This window comes from Onychomys torridus, chromosome 1, assembly GCF_903995425.1.
Source record: "Onychomys torridus chromosome 1, mOncTor1.1, whole genome shotgun sequence".
NCBI classification, from domain to species: Eukaryota; Metazoa; Chordata; class Mammalia; order Rodentia; family Cricetidae; genus Onychomys; species Onychomys torridus.
The window spans coordinates 24068377-24086373 of NC_050443.1; the positions used below are offsets into that span (position 1 = coordinate 24068377).

The 17997-nt window shown below is 46.6% G+C and overlaps 1 protein-coding gene across 1 annotated transcript; it reads left to right on the forward strand.

Moving 5' to 3' along the window:
* Positions 1-3187: 3187 nt before the first annotated feature.
* Ccne1 (cyclin E1) lies at positions 3188-13992 on the forward strand. Its single transcript, XM_036176003.1, has 12 exons — positions 3188-3498; positions 3994-4045; positions 4150-4237; positions 4474-4542; positions 8497-8645; positions 8768-8903; positions 11513-11659; positions 11996-12091; positions 12293-12427; positions 12559-12670; positions 12769-12926; positions 13351-13992. The coding sequence occupies exons 2-12, from the start codon at positions 4023-4025 to the stop codon at positions 13471-13473; spliced, it is 1236 nt and encodes a 411-aa protein (XP_036031896.1). The 5' UTR covers positions 3188-3498; positions 3994-4022; the 3' UTR covers positions 13474-13992.
* The last annotated feature ends 4005 nt before the right edge of the window (positions 13993-17997 follow it).

Sequence of the window (17997 nt, forward strand, 5' to 3'; positions counted from 1 at the left end):
TTCAGGTCAGGAGGTAAAGCATGTCCAGAACCCAGAACTTTCCCTGGCCTTCCCTGGTTATTATTTTTTACTGCAGATATAACTCCTGTTTTCACTACTCCATGGCCATTGTTTTCCTCCACTGTGGGGTGCTGAGAATTGAACCCAGGGCCTGTGCCTGTAATCACAAGTACTCTACCACCAACCTTTCCTTTTCCCCTTTTCTTATTTTATTTATTTGTTTGTTTGTTTATTGGGACAGGGTTTCTTTGTGTTGCCCTGGCTTTTCTGGAACTCGTTCTGTAAAAAGGCTGGCCTCGAACTCAGAACTCAAAGAGGTTCACTTGCTTCTGTTTCCCAAGTACTGGGATTAAAAGTGTATGCCACCGCCGCCTGGCGAATTTTTGTTTTCTTAAGACAGAAAAAAAATATAGCTCAGGATAGGCTCACTCTCTAGACTAGGCTGGCTTCTGCCTCCCCAGTGCTGAGAGTAAATGTGTGTGCCACCGTTTAGGCTCAAAAAATTCTTTTTTCCTCCTTGAGACAGGGTTTCTCTGTGTAGCCCTGGCTGTCCTGGAACTCGCTCTGTAGACCAGGCTGGCCTTAAACTCACAGAGATCTGCCTGCCTCTGTCTCTACCTCCCCAGTGCTGGGATTAAAGGAATGTGCTTTCACGCCCAACCTGTGTTTTGCCTTCTTGAGTGTGGGATTCTTGTATGCTGCTGTAAGGGGTCAGCGATTTGTGATTTTTAGTGTGTAGTCTTTTTTGTTGTTGTTGTTGTTTTATTGAGACAGGGTTTCTCTGTGTAGCTTTGTGCCTTTCCTGGATCTTGCTCCGTAGACTAGGCTGGTCTCGAATTCACAAAGATCCACCTGCCTCTGCCTCCCGAGTGCTGGAATTAAAGGCGTGCACTACCACCGCCCAGCTATTGTGTAGTCTTTAACTCATCTATTTTATTGTTAGATACATGAAGTATCTGGAACTCTCATTCTTTGTTGATAGAACCATAGAGAAGCTCTATCACTGTTACAGTAGAGCATTTATTGAGCATTTACTGTGTGCCAGGCCTGGTACTGATTTATCTGTTTCCCTTGGTTGGCACAGTGAGTGTAGACAGTAGATAGTTGTGATCTGTAAACTAGGGTCATTATGGAACCAACATGAAAGGATTGTTGTTAAATTCATGGGGATAGGCTTTAACTTTAAAGCACTTGCATCTTGATAAGTTTACCATCTGCTGTAGTTACCAACAGCGCTGGGAGAATACAGACAGGGTCTTGGGCTCAACTTGCATATGATATCCTGACCACATAATCTCAGCAGCCTTCGACATCACCAGTGTGCTAGTCAGGAGGTGGGAAGGGCACACCCTGCTTTGACTTCCAGAAGACTGTCACTGAGGGAGAGGAGACAGGCTTACCCTGTTATTATACATGCTACAAGTTGAGTAGGGAAGGTCTTTCTCTGTGTGTGTGTGTCTCTCTCTGTGTGTCTCTGAGACAGGGTTTCTCGGTGTAGCTTTGGAGCCTTTCCTGGATCTCACTTGGTAGCCCAGGCTGACCTGGAACTCACAGAGATCCGCCTGCCTCTGCCTCCCAAGTGCTGGGATTAAAGGCGAGTGCCACCACTGCCCAGCCAGAGGGTCTTTCTTTGCCTCTGGCCATTGTTCAAAATGTCTCTCTCACTATCCTGTATGTTCCACAGACCTGGGTCAGCGTGGTTTTTTTGTACCACTCTCCCCACCCCCCCCCCCCCCCCCCCCCCCAGAGCTGAGGACCGAACCCAGGGCTGCTGAGCTAAATCCCCAACCCCTGTACCACTCTCTTAACATGAGGGAATTGTCCCTCTTGGTCCAGACACTATGTCCAGAGCCCAGCACTGAACAAGATAGAGGAAGGGAACAAGAAAACAGTGAAGAGACTCAGGGAAAGCCAGGCAGTGGTGGCACACGACTTTAATCACAGCACTCGAGAGGTAAAGGCAGGAGGATCTCCGTGAGTTCGAGGCCAGCTTGGTCTACAAAAAGAATTCTAGGACAGCGAAGACTGTTACACAGAGAAACCCTGTCTCGAAAAAAAAACCCAAAAACCAAACCAGAAAGAGAGAGAGAGAGAAAAGGAAGGAAGGAAGGAAGGAAGGAAGGAAGGAAGGAAGGGAAGGAAAGGAAGGAAGGAAGGAAGGAAGGAAGGAAGGAAGGAAGGAAGGAAGGAATAAAGAAAGAAAAGAAAAAAGGAGACTCAGGGAAACGTGCTTTGCCACAGCAGAACTGGAGAGGAGGTCCTGGGAAAAGGTATGCTGAGATGAAGTGGTCACCAAAGACCTTCAAGTTTCCCGGAAGCAGAAACAGCCAGTATGGGTCAGGACAGAGTACAGAAAGCTCCAAGGCCCTGGGGTGAGAAAGGGCACCGGATCCAGCAGCTCAGGCGGAGGAAGGCTGACTGAAGGTTAGGTCTGAGATGGTGAGGGTCACTTCACGTTGTGAGGCGTGTGCTTATTCTGAGATTAATGAAAACACTTGGAGTAGCTTTAGACTGGAGACTGCCTCATTTCATGTGGAGAGGGGTCAAAGAGGCCTGACTGCATGCCGATAGGGCGAATTTGTGCTAGAGGCACAGGAAGGTGCGTGGATAGCTAAATGAATGAATGAACCGAGAGGCATTGACAGATTATACTTTCTGGTCCACAGGAGACCTCACACCAGCAATCTGAATCCTGGTTATGGTCCCAGGTGCCACGCGCTGTTGTGACCTTGGAGACACCCACGCCCCGGACTCAGGGCCCGGAACTCTGCGTCTCAGGGGCGGGGAAGACGCGCCTGGAGGGACAGTGCGCGCGCGCGCGGGAGACTGGCGGATGGCGGTTCTTTGCGCCCGGCCCTCTAGTGCATCCCTCCCGCCAAACCCGGCAGGGGATCATAGCGATCTGCAGAGCTGACATTCCACTCACGCCGCCCGTGCAGCTCCTCGTGGCACCGCACGCTCGGAACACCTCGAGCGCTCGCGCCAAGATTCTCCCGCGTCTGCCAGCCGGCCCCGCAGCCGCGCGCGCCAGCAGACTCTCCCGCGTCCCGCCCCGCGCGGGCCCCGCCCACCACGCCCAGAACACGCCCCTTTGGCGCGCAGGCCTTGACATTTACTCCCGCCCCCTTTCTAAGACCACGCCCACAGCAAACCTACGCCTACCCACAGGCCACGCCCCTGTCAGAGCGCCTCGCTGGTCCGCTCGGTGACGGGGCGGGCCCCCGGCCTGCGGCGGACGCTGAAGGGCTCGCAGCCCGCGGGGCGGGGCTCGAGGGCGGGCCGGGGCCGCGGCCGCGCGCTGGGATTTTTAAATGTCCCGCTCGAAGCCGGGCGCAGGAGCAGCCGGCTCGGCAGCCAGCGCGGTGTAGGGGGCAGGCGCGGATCCCGCCAGCGCCGCGCGCTCGGCCGCCGCCTCCCGCCTCCCGCCTCCTGCTTCCCGCCTGTCGTCTGCCTCCTGTCCCGCTTGAGCGCGCCTGTCTGCGGCGGACACAGCTTCGGGTACGGGCTACCTAGACTCTCGGTACTCCCGCGACCCCCGAGCGTCCGGACCGGGTCGGACCGGACCGGACCCGGGTGGGGGTGGGGCGAGGCCGGGTTGCCCGGTCCCCTGAGGTATCAGCTTGGGTTGCCCTGGCCGGGGTGGCTGTGAGAAACGGGTTAGGGGGAGGTGTAGAAGGGGACACAGGCAGCCCCGGCCCCCAAGGCAGTGATGGATCGGGGATCCTCTGGGAGGGCGTCTAGGCCTCCCCGCCAGCCTCAGGTTCGGACCCGGGATCGCAGGCTGCCAGCGGCGCCCGCGGGTGACAAGCCGCCCGGGCCCATCGGCCATTTTCCCGGCCGGCCTCCGGGCCCGGGAGGCTCCCGCCGCCGCCTCCCGCGCGGGATGGGGGGAGGGGTGCCGGGGTCGGAACAGCGGACTTGGGTCTCCTCTGAGGGCCGTGCTCAACACGATGCCCGCTTGGTGTCCCCCGGCCTTCCCCCCTACCCCCTCAGGTCTGAGTTCGGAACTCAAGCTCTGCGCCATGCCAAGGGAAAGGAAGGAGAGGTGAGTGGTCTCGCTGCTGCGGGAGGGGAAGGGTGAGCAGCGGTGGGGGAGGGGCGGCCTGAGATTTTGGGGAGCAGCACCTCCATGACATCATGCCTCTGCAGAAATGCGAAGGACCACAGTAGCATGAAAGAAGAAGGTGGCCCTGACTTCTTGGTCCGCACCAGAAAAAGGAAGGCGAATGTGGCCGTTGTGAGTACAAAGGACACAGGTTGGGAAGGACCCCCACCACCATTCCATCTTACCTGGGTACCAGTTTTGGGTCTTCCTACCTACTAGTGAAGAGAATTAGTTGACGGGGAGTTTTCCTTTTAGTTAAATGTAACTCAGAACCTAACAAAGTTTTTCCCCCTTTTCTCTCCTTGTTTTTGTCTCTGGGTTGCTCCGTGTGTTCCCTTGGTGGATTGGGATTTTTTTGTTTTTGTTAGTTTTTGCAAGATCCAGATGAAGAAATTTCCAAGACTGACAAGACTGTGAAGAGCCAGGATAGCAGTCAGGTAGGTCTGCTGGCCTACAAGTTCTGCCTCTTGAGTCCCATGTTTTCTTTCTTCCAAGTTTCCCAAACCAGAGCCGCAGGCCACATGGCTGAACCGCAGAGCCTCAATGTGGCCTGGCTTCTGTTGGGCCTGGGGTTGTAGGAAGGGCTTGTGTTTCTTGAGTAGCACCTCTGAGGTTACAGGGACTGATACCTGAAGGAACCAGAGGGAGCATCATATAATTTGGTCCTCTCTAAGCCCAGGAGGAAACTGAGACTCAGAAGGCAACCCAGAGCCCTTTCCAAGCCAGCCGAGCTGGGCCTATAGCCTTATTGCCAAAGGCTAGTGACTTGGGGGTTTGGACTCCCAACTACTTCTCCCTCATCCGCATGTGTGGCTTTTATTGTGTCAAATAAGGACTTCTTCCACCTCTTTAGGTCAGATTTCAGACTTGAATCCTCTTGCCAAGTATGATGGTCCAGTTCTCTAATCCCAACAGTAGGGAAACAAAGACAGGTGGTGTGAGTTCCAGGCCTGCCTGATCCATACAGTGAGTTCTAGCCAGCCCAGACCATATAGTGAGATTCTGTTGAAAAACAAAAATTAAAACTTTTCTCCTCTTATGGCTAAGAATGTTCTACCATCACTTAACTCCATTGATCACTGCTGTCTGGGCTTTGCCTGGCCTCAGCAAGGGTCTGTAATGATGTATATCTCAACCAGTATTTCACTGACTGCTCCATTTTCTTCTGTCCTTCCTGTGCCTGCCAGATCTTTCAAATGCAGCATGGTATAATATCAGCAGATCCTTGCAGAGAGAGCTTGTATTATCTCTTTGCCTCCAGAAATGGGCTGGAGACTATAGTTATGGCTCCGATGGGGGAAACAGCCTATCTTCAGAGTGGCTGGTGAGACTTTCGGCCTTCATCACAGATAACGCTGAGCAGGAACAGTATTCTGTTGACCTCATCTCTTGTCCCAAAGAGGTTAACAGTGACTTGTAGAGCAGGGAGAGGCAGATGGTTCTGAATAATGTCTTCCAAGCAACGATGTCCTGCCATAGAAACATTGGGAGGACCCCACTAGCCATTAAAAAGGGGTCAGTTTCTCTTCCTGTTAGAAAAAAAAATAGCCCCTGAAGGAAGGAAATGCACCCCACATTCTTTTTTCTCCTCTTAAAGAAAACCTTCAGCAAGCTGGGTATTATTATTATTATTATTAAAGATAAACCATGCTTTGGAGAATTCAAGATTGTTCATGTTGCCAGCTGTGTTTTCGATGGACATTTCCAAATGAAAATGAAGCCAAGCCATCCATATTGGCTTTATGGAGATTCAGGCTCACTTCTGCTCTCAGGAATAACCACAGCAGTGCTTAGAGTGTCCAGGAAAGGACTGGCTCCTTGTCTGCACTGTGGAGATGATAGCTATAGCACATGAATGAGGCACTAGCAAGAGTCCGGTTTGACTGTCACATCATTTCCTATGAGAAGGCATTTTTTCATGGTTGTCCAGAGATGAGTTTGTAGAGTAGATAGCTTAAAACAACTGTTGATGTACAGTATTTTTCCTTTTCTGTGAAGATTCATGAAGTTAGAATTTGGGGTATAGGTAATTTTGTGGATTTTGTGTGTGTTTTAATTGCATAGACTTTTTCTGTGGAGTCAAGTTCAGCCCAACAACTTTGGGCCAGTGAGAATAGTTATATTAAATTCAGTGATACTGAACATCCACAACGATCTTTGATTCTTCAGCTAGTATTTTTACTTTTGAAAAGGGTCCCTATATATGACCCTGGCTGACCTCAAACTCAGTGATCCCCTGCTGATCCCCTGCATCAGCCTCCAGAGTGCTGGGATTAGAAATATGTACCCTACCACCTGAGTTATTCTAATGACAAGAATGTGCTGTTATAATCTATTTTGCATGTCCTTTTTTTTTTTTTTTTTTCCCTTTGAGAAAGGGTTTCTCTGTGTAGTTTTGTGCCTTTCCTGAAACTTGCTTTGTAGATCAGGCTGGCCTCGAACTCACGGAGATCCTCCTGCCTCTGCCTCCCAAGTGCTGGGATTAAAGGCATGTGCTACCGCTTCCTGGCGCTTGTCCATTTTTTGAGACAGGGTCCCACTATGTAGCCTTGGATGAGCTCACTCTGTACCAGGCTGACCTTGAACTCATAGATTACATGCCTCTGCCTCGAGAGTGCAGAGATTAAAGGCACCACACCCAGCAAAACATTTTCCCCCCCTTTGTTTTTTTGTTTTGTTTTGGTTTGGTTTTTCAAGACAGGGTTTCTCTGTGTAGTCTTAGCTGTCTTGGAACTCACTCTGTATACCAGACTGGTCTTGAACTCATGGAGATCAGCCTGCCTCTGCCTCTGCCTCCGCCTCCTGAGTGATAGGATTAAGGTGTGTGCTACCACTGCTTGGCAAGACATAGCTTTCTTATTTGAAGCTGAATACTAGTCAAAGTTACTTTCCCACTTGTTTTGCATAAGAAAAAATGCAGTAGGATAAAAGGTGGTGAGCCATAGTTGCAGTTGATCTCAAAGTTAGGCTGATCTGGCATCTAGTGAAGCTTGATATACACTCAAAAACAAACTTAATTATTCTGCCTTATCCACTGGCTTCTAAAGCCAACTTGGGAGCCCATTTGTCTATGAACTGCAGGTTGGAAACTACTAAGTTTACTAAAGACCTGTTCCCAGATGTGCCAGCCATCAGGCTGTGGAGGGTGGCACTTAATTTCTACCTTCAGAAGGATTTATTCTTGAATGAAGAGCAACTTCCTATAGTGGTAATGTGAGCCTTTTGAGTCAGTGCTGGTGATGCTACCAAACATGCAAAGCCAGAACTGAAAGGAAGCTGCCTTTCTTGAACAGCTGGCAGGAGCTGTTGTGGATAATTTGTATGCCTGATTCTCTTTACACTGAGCAGAGAGGAGCTATATGCAGCTTTGCTCTTCCCACTGATTCAAAATCTGGTCTTCCTGCAAAAGTGGCCTGGCTACTGCAAAAGCTTCAAGAGGCATTCAATTCAGGTAGACATCTCAGTTATCTGTTCTGTTTTCTTGTCCACATTAGTGGCCTTTCCTTAAAATTAGGTACCTTGTTGGTGGTAGGTAGGTGGTATGTTCTTCTAATCAGCATTTAAGAGATGAGGCAGGAAGATCATGAATTAGAGACCAACCTGGACTACATAGGCAAGAACCTGTCAACAAATGATTGAATCAGTACATAAAATGATGCAAGTCTTAGATTCAAGGGGCTTCCACACTAGCAGATTCATTACCTGCTTAATACTTTTGTGGTTTTGTTTTGTTTTTGTTTTTTCAAGATTAATTTATTTTTATGTGTGTGCATATATTGCCAGTATCTTATGTCTGTATACCACCGTGTGTAGCTGGTGCCTGAGAAGGCCAGAAGAGGGCACTGGAGCCTCTGGAACGAGAGTTACAGTTGTAAACACTATGTGGTTCTGGGAACCAAATGCAGGTTCCCTGCAAGAGCAGCCAGAATTCTCAACCTCTGAACCATCTCTTCAACCCCTGGTCTCTGCTTTATAACTTAAAAATCAAAATATGGGCTTTTTATTAGGAAATGAAATCATCTCTATGTTCTCATTAACTTGACACGTGATCACAACTTGATTGATTTGGTTCTGATGAAGTAGTGATTTGTCTTGAGTTATGTAGAACCAGAGGTTCCTGTTGTTGGATATATATGGCCAGTCTTTTTTGTAATATAAGTTGACCTCTCTTGTGTCCAGCTGGCCACCCAAATACTTAATTTTATGTCCATGTGTTCTAAACTAGTTACAGAAGTGACATGGAAGCTTCGAGGCATGCCTGTGGCTTTTGCTTATCCACGCTGTCTCCATCTTAACAAAGGCTAGTATGCCAAAGCCCAGCTAATCTGCCAGTTAATGAATGGACAAGGTGCTGGTTTGCATCCAACATTGCCGATGTGTTTCATTGGCAGCCTTTGGATGATAATTCAGCATCTGTGGACCCCTGCTCTTTCATCCCCACTCCTAACAAAGAAGAGGATGATGAACTTGAGTACCCCAAGACTGCATTTCAGCCTCGGAAGATCAGACCACCCAGAGCCTCCCCACTTCCAGTCTTGAAGTAGGTGTTGACTTTGATCCATGGCTTTGAGATGTCATTTGTCTTTCTAGTCCACATTGCAGACTGACATTTATCTGAGGTTTCTGTGGGTTTTTTTTTTTTTTTTTTTTTTTTTTTTACAGCTGGGGCAATAGAGAAGAAGTTTGGAGGATCATGTTAAACAAGGAAAAGATTTACCTAAGAGATGAGCACTTTCTGCAGCGCCATCCTCTCCTGCAGGCAAGGATGCGAGCAGTTCTTCTGGATTGGCTAATGGAGGTGAGTTTGTCTTACACTGGAGTACCACAATTGCTAGATCTTTCTGTGCTACTGCACTCTTTGCATATGCTCAATTGCATTGGCACATTCTGCATCTCTGAAGCTGCCTGGTATTTTTTTTTTTCTCTAAATTCTTGAAATTTCTGAAATCATTTTGTCCCTTAGACATTTTAAAGTTGGCATTTCATTGTTTTCACTAAGTGTGAGTAGTTACAAAGGTTGTGGTTTCTAATAAATTGTAGATACTAATATTTACAAATTATATGTGTAAATGAACTATATGTGCTAAGATGTCTCCTAGAATGTACATATCAGCTATGCAGTGGTCAGTCATTAATTGTAGGCATACATGAACAGGTTATCTGCATCAGTCAGCTCTCACAGGTGACTTTAAATTCCTTGGGTCCATTCTTTCCTCCCAGAAAGTTTTGTGGGTTTTTTTTTTTTTTTTTTTTTGGTTTTTCAAGACAGGATTTCTCTGTGTAACTGCTCTGGCTGTCCTGGAACTCACTCTGTAGACCAGGCTGGCCTTGAACTCAGAGATCCACCTGCCTCTGCCTCCCAAGTGCTGGGATTAGAGGTGTGTGCTACTACAGTCCTGCTCTCAGAAGGATTTCTTAACAGGCTGTCTGTTCTAATTGTACTGAGAATCATTTCTCTACTTCTGTGTAGTTGTTGATCGATAAGCAGGTACATGAGGCTGGAGTGGAGCTTGACTACATATTCCAGGACTTAGGTTCCATTTCAGGCAGCTCAAGAAACAAACAAAATGCCCTTGTTATGACTAACAAGATAATCATTAAACACTTTTTGTTTGTTTTGTTTTTGTTTTTTTTGTTTTTCCGAGACAGGGTTTCTCTGTGTAGCTTTGCGCCTTTCCTGGAACTCACTCTGTAGACCAGGCTGGCCTCAAACTCACAGAGATGCGCCTGTCTCTGCCTCCTGAGTGCTGGGATTAAAGGCATGCGCCACCAACGCCCGGCTCATTAAACACATTTTTAAAAAAGGAAATTTAGGGGCTGGAGAGATGACTCAGAGGTTAAGAGCACTGAGTTCAATTCCCAGCAACCACATGGTGGCTCACAACCATCTGTAATGAGATCTTGTGCCCTCTTCTGGCCTGTATGTAGTCATACATGCTGTATACATAATAAATAAATAAATCTTAAGAAAAAAAAAAAAGGAAATGTAAAGGCTGTGGTTGGTGCACTGGCCTCACATGAGCCCCTAGGCTCAATCCCCAGTACTGCCAACAGACAGTGAGATTTGACTAGTGCTACACTCCTTACTGGGGATGAACTTTGAATCACTCATGTGCTTGGCTTCAAGGAGCTTTCTAGGTACCTGCAGTGAATAAGAAATGGCATTTTCTTTGAGAGGTGGAAGAATCATCTTGGCAGGTTCACCTTCAGAAGTATGTAGAGGGAGTGTATAAGTAACTTGAATGAATGGGGCCATCTATCCTTTGGAAAGCCAGTGTCTAAAGTTTACATGTATCCTGGTGGTACCAGATTTAGAATCATTTTCTGCTGACATGGTCCTCAATCAGACAAGTTGCTTAAATTTGAGTCTCAGTTTTATTTTAGACAGGCTCGATCACTCTCTCTCTCTCTCCCTCCCTCCCCCTCCCTCCCCCCCCCCTCTCTCTCTCTCTGTGTGTGTGTGTGTGTGTGTGTGTGTGTAGCCCAGGCTGACCTTGAACTTGCTATGGAGTAAAAGTTAACTTTAAACTTCTACCTCCACCTCCCAAGTAGTAGGATTATAGATGTATACCACCACAGGTTTTGTTTTGTTTACTTAAGACTTATCTGTGTGTGCCACTTGTATTTGGGTGCCCACAGTGGTCAGAAAAGGATATCAGCTAGAGTTATAGGCAGTTGTGAGCCAATCACTGGGTCCTGGAGAACCCGCAATTGCTATTAGCCATTGAGCTGTTTCTCCAGCCCCCAAATCTGCTTTCTTGTTTCTAGTATTTTCTAGAAATGCTTTGAGTGCAGAGTTGTGCAGGCTGGAAACACTGTATAAGCCATGTATCATGGTACAAGCCTGTAATCCTACGACTCTATCCCCACCACTGCAAAAGGAAATATAAGCTGCTACATGTGGTGGCACAGTCTTAATCACAGCATTTGGAAGGCAGAGGCAGGTAGACCTCTGAGTTCCAGGCCAGCCTGGTCTAAAGCTCGAGTTCCATTTCAAGCCAGGGCTACATAGTGAGACCCTGCCTTTTTTTTTTTTTTTAAACTGAGGATCGAACCCAGGGCCTTGCTCTACCACTGAGCTAAATCCCCAACTGAGACCCTGTCTTAAAAAGGAAATGTAACTGGTACTGCTCAGCCGTGAAGAAATACACTAGTTCTTTCTCTGAGTCACAGTGAAGCTTGTAAAGGGTGTTGCATTCTTTGAGCAATGTAGGCTTTGCAGGGTGGGGATTGGTCTATGAAAATGCCACTTTAATCAGACTGAGCCTGTCTGACTGCCTCTCACTGTTGTGTAGGTCACAGTGTTCTCAGTCAGAAAAGCAGTTAGCATTCTGACTATGTCAGAACTCAGCAAGTTTGCTTCTGCTGTACCCTAAGAAGTTCTTCTAACATGGGACCCTCTTCCAGGTGTGCGAAGTCTATAAGCTTCATAGGGAGACGTTCTACTTGGCGCAGGACTTCTTTGATCGTTACATGGCATCACAACAGAATATCTTAAAAACGCTTTTACAGCTTATTGGGATTTCAGCCTTATTTATTGCTTCTAAACTTGAGGTAAACAACTCCTTAACATTCTTTATTATTGTTTTGTGCTGTTTTGGTGCCTGCCCTGGATCTCACTCTGTAGAACAGGCTAGCCTCAAACTCAGAGATCCTGGCTCTGTCTCCTGAGTGCTGGGATTAAAGACATGTGCTGCCGCCACCACCACCCGGCAGTTTCACTTTTTTATAATTGATATGTTTGGGGTTGATGAAGTGGACCTGTGTTGAGCCTTTAATATATCCTCTTTCTGTGTCAGCATGCCAGAATAATTTTGGATGCACGGCCTAATCTGAAGCTGCCAGGAATGGTTTCCTTCTAAATAGCACCTTCCTTCTGTTCCCTTTTAGGAAATCTACCCTCCAAAGTTGCACCAGTTCGCTTATGTTACAGACGGCGCTTGCTCTGGAGATGAAATTCTTACCATGGAATTAATGATGATGCAGGCAGGTTACACATTGATACCTCTCTCTCTCTTTATGTGTATGTGTGGAAGAGAGAGACATCAGCTAAGTGTACACATCTATCTTTTCCCATGGGATGTGTGGATGCACCCAATGGTTCTTCTCTAGCTAGACATGACATGTCGTGGCAGGGCCTACAGTTACATTTTTGGAACTTTTCACAACTATCATCTTTCCCTTTAGGCCCTTAAGTGGCGTTTAAGCCCTATGACCATTGTGTCCTGGCTGAATGTTTATGTCCAAGTAGCATATGTCAATGACACAAGTGAAGTACTGATGCCTCAATACCCACAGCAGGTCTTTGTGCAGATTGCAGAGGTATGTGGACTTTCTGCTTCCCCATCCTGTGTGTGGAGGCTGGGGGGTGGGGTGGGGTGGGCACCATAACTCACCAGGGGCTTTTAGAAGCTTCATGTAGCATCTGTCTTAGCACTCCTGTCTTCCCTTAGCTCTTAGATCTGTGTGTCCTGGATGTTGGCTGCTTAGAATTTCCTTATGGTGTCCTTGCTGCTTCTGCCTTGTATCATTTCTCCTCGTTGGAACTGATGCAGAAGGTTTCAGGTATGTTGGTTTTTTCCTGTGAGTTTGCAGACAAGGTTTCTTCAACCTAGAGACCAGTTGTCAGCTACAGACTGAGCCTCTAACTTCTCTACTGGCAGGGTATCAGTGGTGCGATGTAGAGAAGTGTGTCAAGTGGATGGTTCCATTTGCCATGGTTATCCGGGAGATGGGAAGTTCCAAGCTCAAGCACTTCCGAGGAGTTCCCATGGAAGCCTCCCACAACATCCAGACCCATACCAACAGCTTGGATTTGCTGGTCAGTGATGCTCTTGTTCCCATCAGACAAGTGCTTAACCATTGTTGCCTGAACAACCTCACTTTTCTTCAGGCAGGCCCCAGGAACCTCAGAAAGGCCAGTTCTCCTAATTCCATTATGAATGTTTCTGGTCCACAGATCCTGTGTCTGGGTATCTGCAGACCATAGACTTTAAGTGGAAGGGGTTGTTTGTTGAGACAGGGTCTTCTTATTAGACAGCCTAGGCTGACCTAGAACTCAAAAGTCGTCAGCCTCTGCTCCCAAGTGGTAGGATTACAAGTTTATCACCATACCTAACTTTAGATTTACTAGTTTTTACTTTTATTTTTGTTATTTTTCCCACTCACCTGCATATTAAAAATGTACATCAAATGAAACACTTTTTTAAAATGTTGATGACAACTTTTCCTTTTATTTCATGTAGGACAAAGCCCAAGCAAAGAAAGCCATATTGTCAGAACAAAACAGGATTTCTCCTCCTCCCAGTGGGGTCCTGACACCCCCACAGAGCAGTAAGAAGCAGAGCAGTGAACAGGAGACAGAATGACCAAACCTATCATCATCTCCAAAGACAGTGGTGTGGAAGCAGCTGCCTGGAGCTCCTTGTGCTGCTTTGGAGGTTGGGAGCCCCTGCAGATGCTCTGCAGAAAGGTGCATTTCTTCCAAAGCAGGGGTCTACAAAATGGCCTTGGACAGAAGTGCTTTTATTGAATGCTAGGGGTTTTAATAATAGGGTCAAGTACACCAGCCACCTCCAGAACACCACTGAGTGCTCCAGAAGCTGCTAAAGGAGGGTGCTACTTGACCCACTGGACTCTTCACACATGACAAAAGCTTGAAATTAAGGAGGCCACAGTCTTGCTGGCCTCTGCTCGGGTGTTCTGGGTTGCTGTTGCATTGGGTGGGACAGGTGGTTGTGAGCAAGCATGGGATGCAGAGCCCACAACCCGGGCTAGGCCACCCTTTTCCACTGTCAGCTGACAGCATGTCCTGCCTTTCATGAACTCTTGTTTTGTAAGTGCTGCTATGTCTATCAATTTTTAATAAAGATAATACTATCTTTGAAGCAGCTGTTTTTTTGCTATCTTGTAACAGAAGCTAGAAGTTGCCTTTCAGAATGGCTCTACCAAGTTCTCTTGGTTTCATGATTTTTGAGACAGTCTTACAGTGCAACCCATGCTGGCCCAGAGCTTGCCATGTAGCTTAGACTTCCATGAGACTCTTCTCCCACAATGCCCTACACTGGTGTCTATTTACACTAGAGTCATCAGCTGTGGTAGGCAGTACTAGTGAAGCCGTTCCACACCCAGGAAATTTCGTTAGTGTCACCTCTCCAGACTAGTTAAAGGTCATTACAGAACTATAGTTCATGTTCTTCACCCTTATCCAAATCTAAAGAAAATATGAAAGTTTGTTTAAACAATTTAACATATCCTGAAACAGCTGCTAAGAAAATGAACCTAGACACATTGGTGTATACCTGCTGAACCAGCATGTGGGAGGTTCCAAAGTTTTAGGTTACCCTGGGCTACTTAGGAAGACCTTGTCTCAGAAGACAGGAAGGGGATGGGGTACAAAGTTAGATGACATAGCTAAAGTGAGGTCAGGACATTTAGTGCAGTTTATTTTCTGATAGACTACAGAAACACCCAAAGCCCTGCTGCTGATCACTTTAGGCTTAGTGAGTACATTTCAATCACCTTTGTTGGTCATTATATTTTCACCTTCCCAGTGCCTCAGTTTGTGTATTCTCACAGGAAGATGACTGAGTAAGTAAGTGCCACTTTATTTTCAACTTGTTATTTGAATCTGGTTTCCTTTTTTGGGGGGAGAGGGGTGGCATTTCAAGACAGGATTTCTCTGTATAGTTTTGGTGTCTCCTGGATCTTGCCATGTAGACCAGGCTGGCTGGCCTCAAACTCCAGAGATCTGTCTGGCTCTGCCTCCCTAGTGCTGGGATTAAAGGCGTGCACCACCGCTGCAAGACTAGTTCTGGAAGTTTTAATAGTCTTCCTAGTAAGTGTATCAGAAACCTACACCTGGGGCTGGAAAGATGGTTCAATGGCTCTTCTAGAGAACCCAGGTTTGATTCCCAGCTCACCTCTATAATGCCAATTTCAGGAAATCTAATGGCTTTTCTGGCTTCCTTTGGTACTGTATATATGTGGTGTACAGGCATACATGCAGGCAAGACATTCATACAGATAAAACTTTTAAAACAAGTCTATATCTAATGTCATCTGTCCAAATAACGTTATTCCTAACTAGTTATTTCTCTTTTTGTTGTGTTTTTCAAGATGGTTTCTCTGTGTAACATCCCTGGCTGTCCTGGAACTCACTTTGTAGACCAGGCTGACCTCAGATTCATAGAGATCGACCTGCTTCTGCTTTCTTGAGTGCTGGGATTAAAAGTGTGTGCCACCATACTCAGCTAAGTCTCAAGCAGAAGCACTCTTATCTTAAAAAGCAAAGGCTACCATGGTGGCCTACACCTGTAATCCTAGCACCCAGGATGCTCAGGCAGGAGAGTCCAACCAAGGGCAGCCTGGGCTACATAAAAAGACCCTATATTACAACACACAAAAAAGTAGTTCTATTTTTGATACAGAGCCTCACTGTGTAACCCACAGTGGCCTCAAACTGTCCTCTTGTCTCAGCCTTTTTAGTGTTAGGATTACAGGCATACACTGTCATGCCTAGCATGGAGCTTGTCAAATGCCGATGCCATCTGTGCTAACAAAGAATTCCTCATGGGTGAATAAAATCTATAATATTTGGTAATTCCTGTGGCTCATCATAAAACCCTGGGAAGCACTAGTGAGTGACAAGTCCCTTAGCAAAGCTCCCATCTTCTGGTAACAAGTCTGGCTGATGCCTTTGTAGACCTGTTTACAGCATTCTTTCTGTTCTACCATTAAGCCAAAAGCAGCTGAGGCCAGGTGATCATCAGGAAGGTTGAAGAATCAAGAGCAGAGACAACATTCTTGTATCTGACATAGAGACACAGTAGCTTATTGGTCCACCACACCAGTCTCTTCCCCAGCTCACAGTTTACCAGAGTCTCTGTCATTTCTCTAAAGCTTTCCAGTGCCATCTTCCCAGGTGGTAAAACAGCTTACTGTCTTTTAGAGGTCCTTTCATACCAAGTAGATAGGTAAGTGATACATGTGGACTGTGTTTCTAAGGCAGACAGGTATGCCCTTTAAGATATGAACACAGTGCCTGACCCACTTCTTTCCTCCTTCGAACTCAGCTGCATAGGAGATTGCAAGATATTTGGACAAAATTAGGCTGTAGCTCAGAGCAGGGATGGAAGGGAAATCAGGTCTGATAATGTCTCGTCCTGTTTACCCAACCGTGCATTTTCCTACTACATGTTCAGCAGTTTGAAATTCAAATCACATTTATACCTTGGACATTATTAGAAGACTATTTTTATCCCTGCTGTAATCATCTAATTTGCTGATTACAGGTCTCAAATTGCCACAGAGAACTCAATTTTTGAAAGAATTGTCCTATTTGATCAAATATGTTATTCAAGCAATGCAGTCATTTGTTCCACAAGGTTACCTAGCAGGCAGAGTTAACCAGGAGTAACAGCATTAGAAGCCCACACTTAAAACTAGGCATTAGCCAATCTACCCGTGACAATAAAGTCCTAAATATAATTTGCTGCAGACACTCAGTTCCTGCGCTGACAGACAATTGCATTTTCTATTCAATGAGCATAGATTTTTTTCCTACCTTGTCCTAATTCTGAATTTAACTCCAGAAAACTCTAATGTTACCTGGTACTATTTCCAAGGAGCCTCGGTTGGGAAGGACAATGCTGTCTCATTAAATAAATAACTCCTTTAAGTCGTTGCTCTCATCAATCCCAATTCTGAAAAGTGTAGCATCAGACTGGCCCACAGGTTCAAGTCTAACACTGGCTTTTCCTACTAGGGAGGAATGAGGTCCTTTCCGGTGGGTTCTCTACTGTGTGCTAGGTATCACCAATGCTGGACACTAGGTCCAGAAAAAACAGCAACCCAGGATCAGGGTGGCCTCCAGGGACCAGCCTGGAGCAGTTGTTCCTGTTGCTGTTGAGGTTTTTGTCTTTTGAGACAGTTTTGCTGTGTAGTCCACACTGGCCTGAAACAGGCAATGCTCCTGCCTCAGCCTCATGTATTGGGTTTACAGGTGTGTGTGGCCCACCATGCCAAGCTAGGTGTGGCTGTTGAATTCTCTCTGGCAGTCTGCAAAAAGTGTTCCTAACATAGGGTGGAGGAAGATGAGACAAAAGAGACTGCACATCAAACTGAAAATGGGTGTGGTGGCCTGAGCTGCAGGAAGCTGGGGTTAGAAAGGAGGACGGGGTGACGACTGACATGTTCAGAGCAGGTCTGGAGGCAGACATCAAGGGAAGTGGCTCTGTTATGATTCTGTGGCACTGTAAGAAAACAGCTGCAGTACATGAGGGCTATAAAGGGAAGGTAACAGGGACATCTAGAAACCAATAGCTCCCATACTTACTGTAGTTATTTGATGTTGTGTGTGTGTGTACGCACGCACGCGCGCATTTAAGTGTGCACCACAGCGAGCATGTGAAGATCAGGAACAACTGAGTTCTCCTTCCACCATGTCGGTTGCAGAAATCAACCTGCAGGCCCCATTTTATTTTATTCTGTTTTTAGGGTGTTGTGAATGCTATACAAGCAGGTATTGTCAGCCTCCCCTTTTTATTTTTTATTTGATTTGATGTGTGTGTGTATGTGTTCATTCCTGTGGGTAAATATGGGCATATGTACCATGGTGCAAGTAAGTGTCAGAGAATTGGATCTCTTGTTCACTACTGCATGCTTTGGGCTAACTGGCCCGCAAGCATCCAAGGATTCTCTGCCTCCCATCTCACTGAAGGAGAGTGGGGATTACAGACATGTGGTATGGCATTGAGTTTTTTTACATTGCTTCTAGAGTTCCAAACTCAGTCCTTATATTCGCATGTTAAGTGCTTTTCCCACTGAGCAATAGCACAGTCTTCTGTCCCCCTTTAAATGTGATCTTGCTAAATTACTCAGGCTGGCTGGCT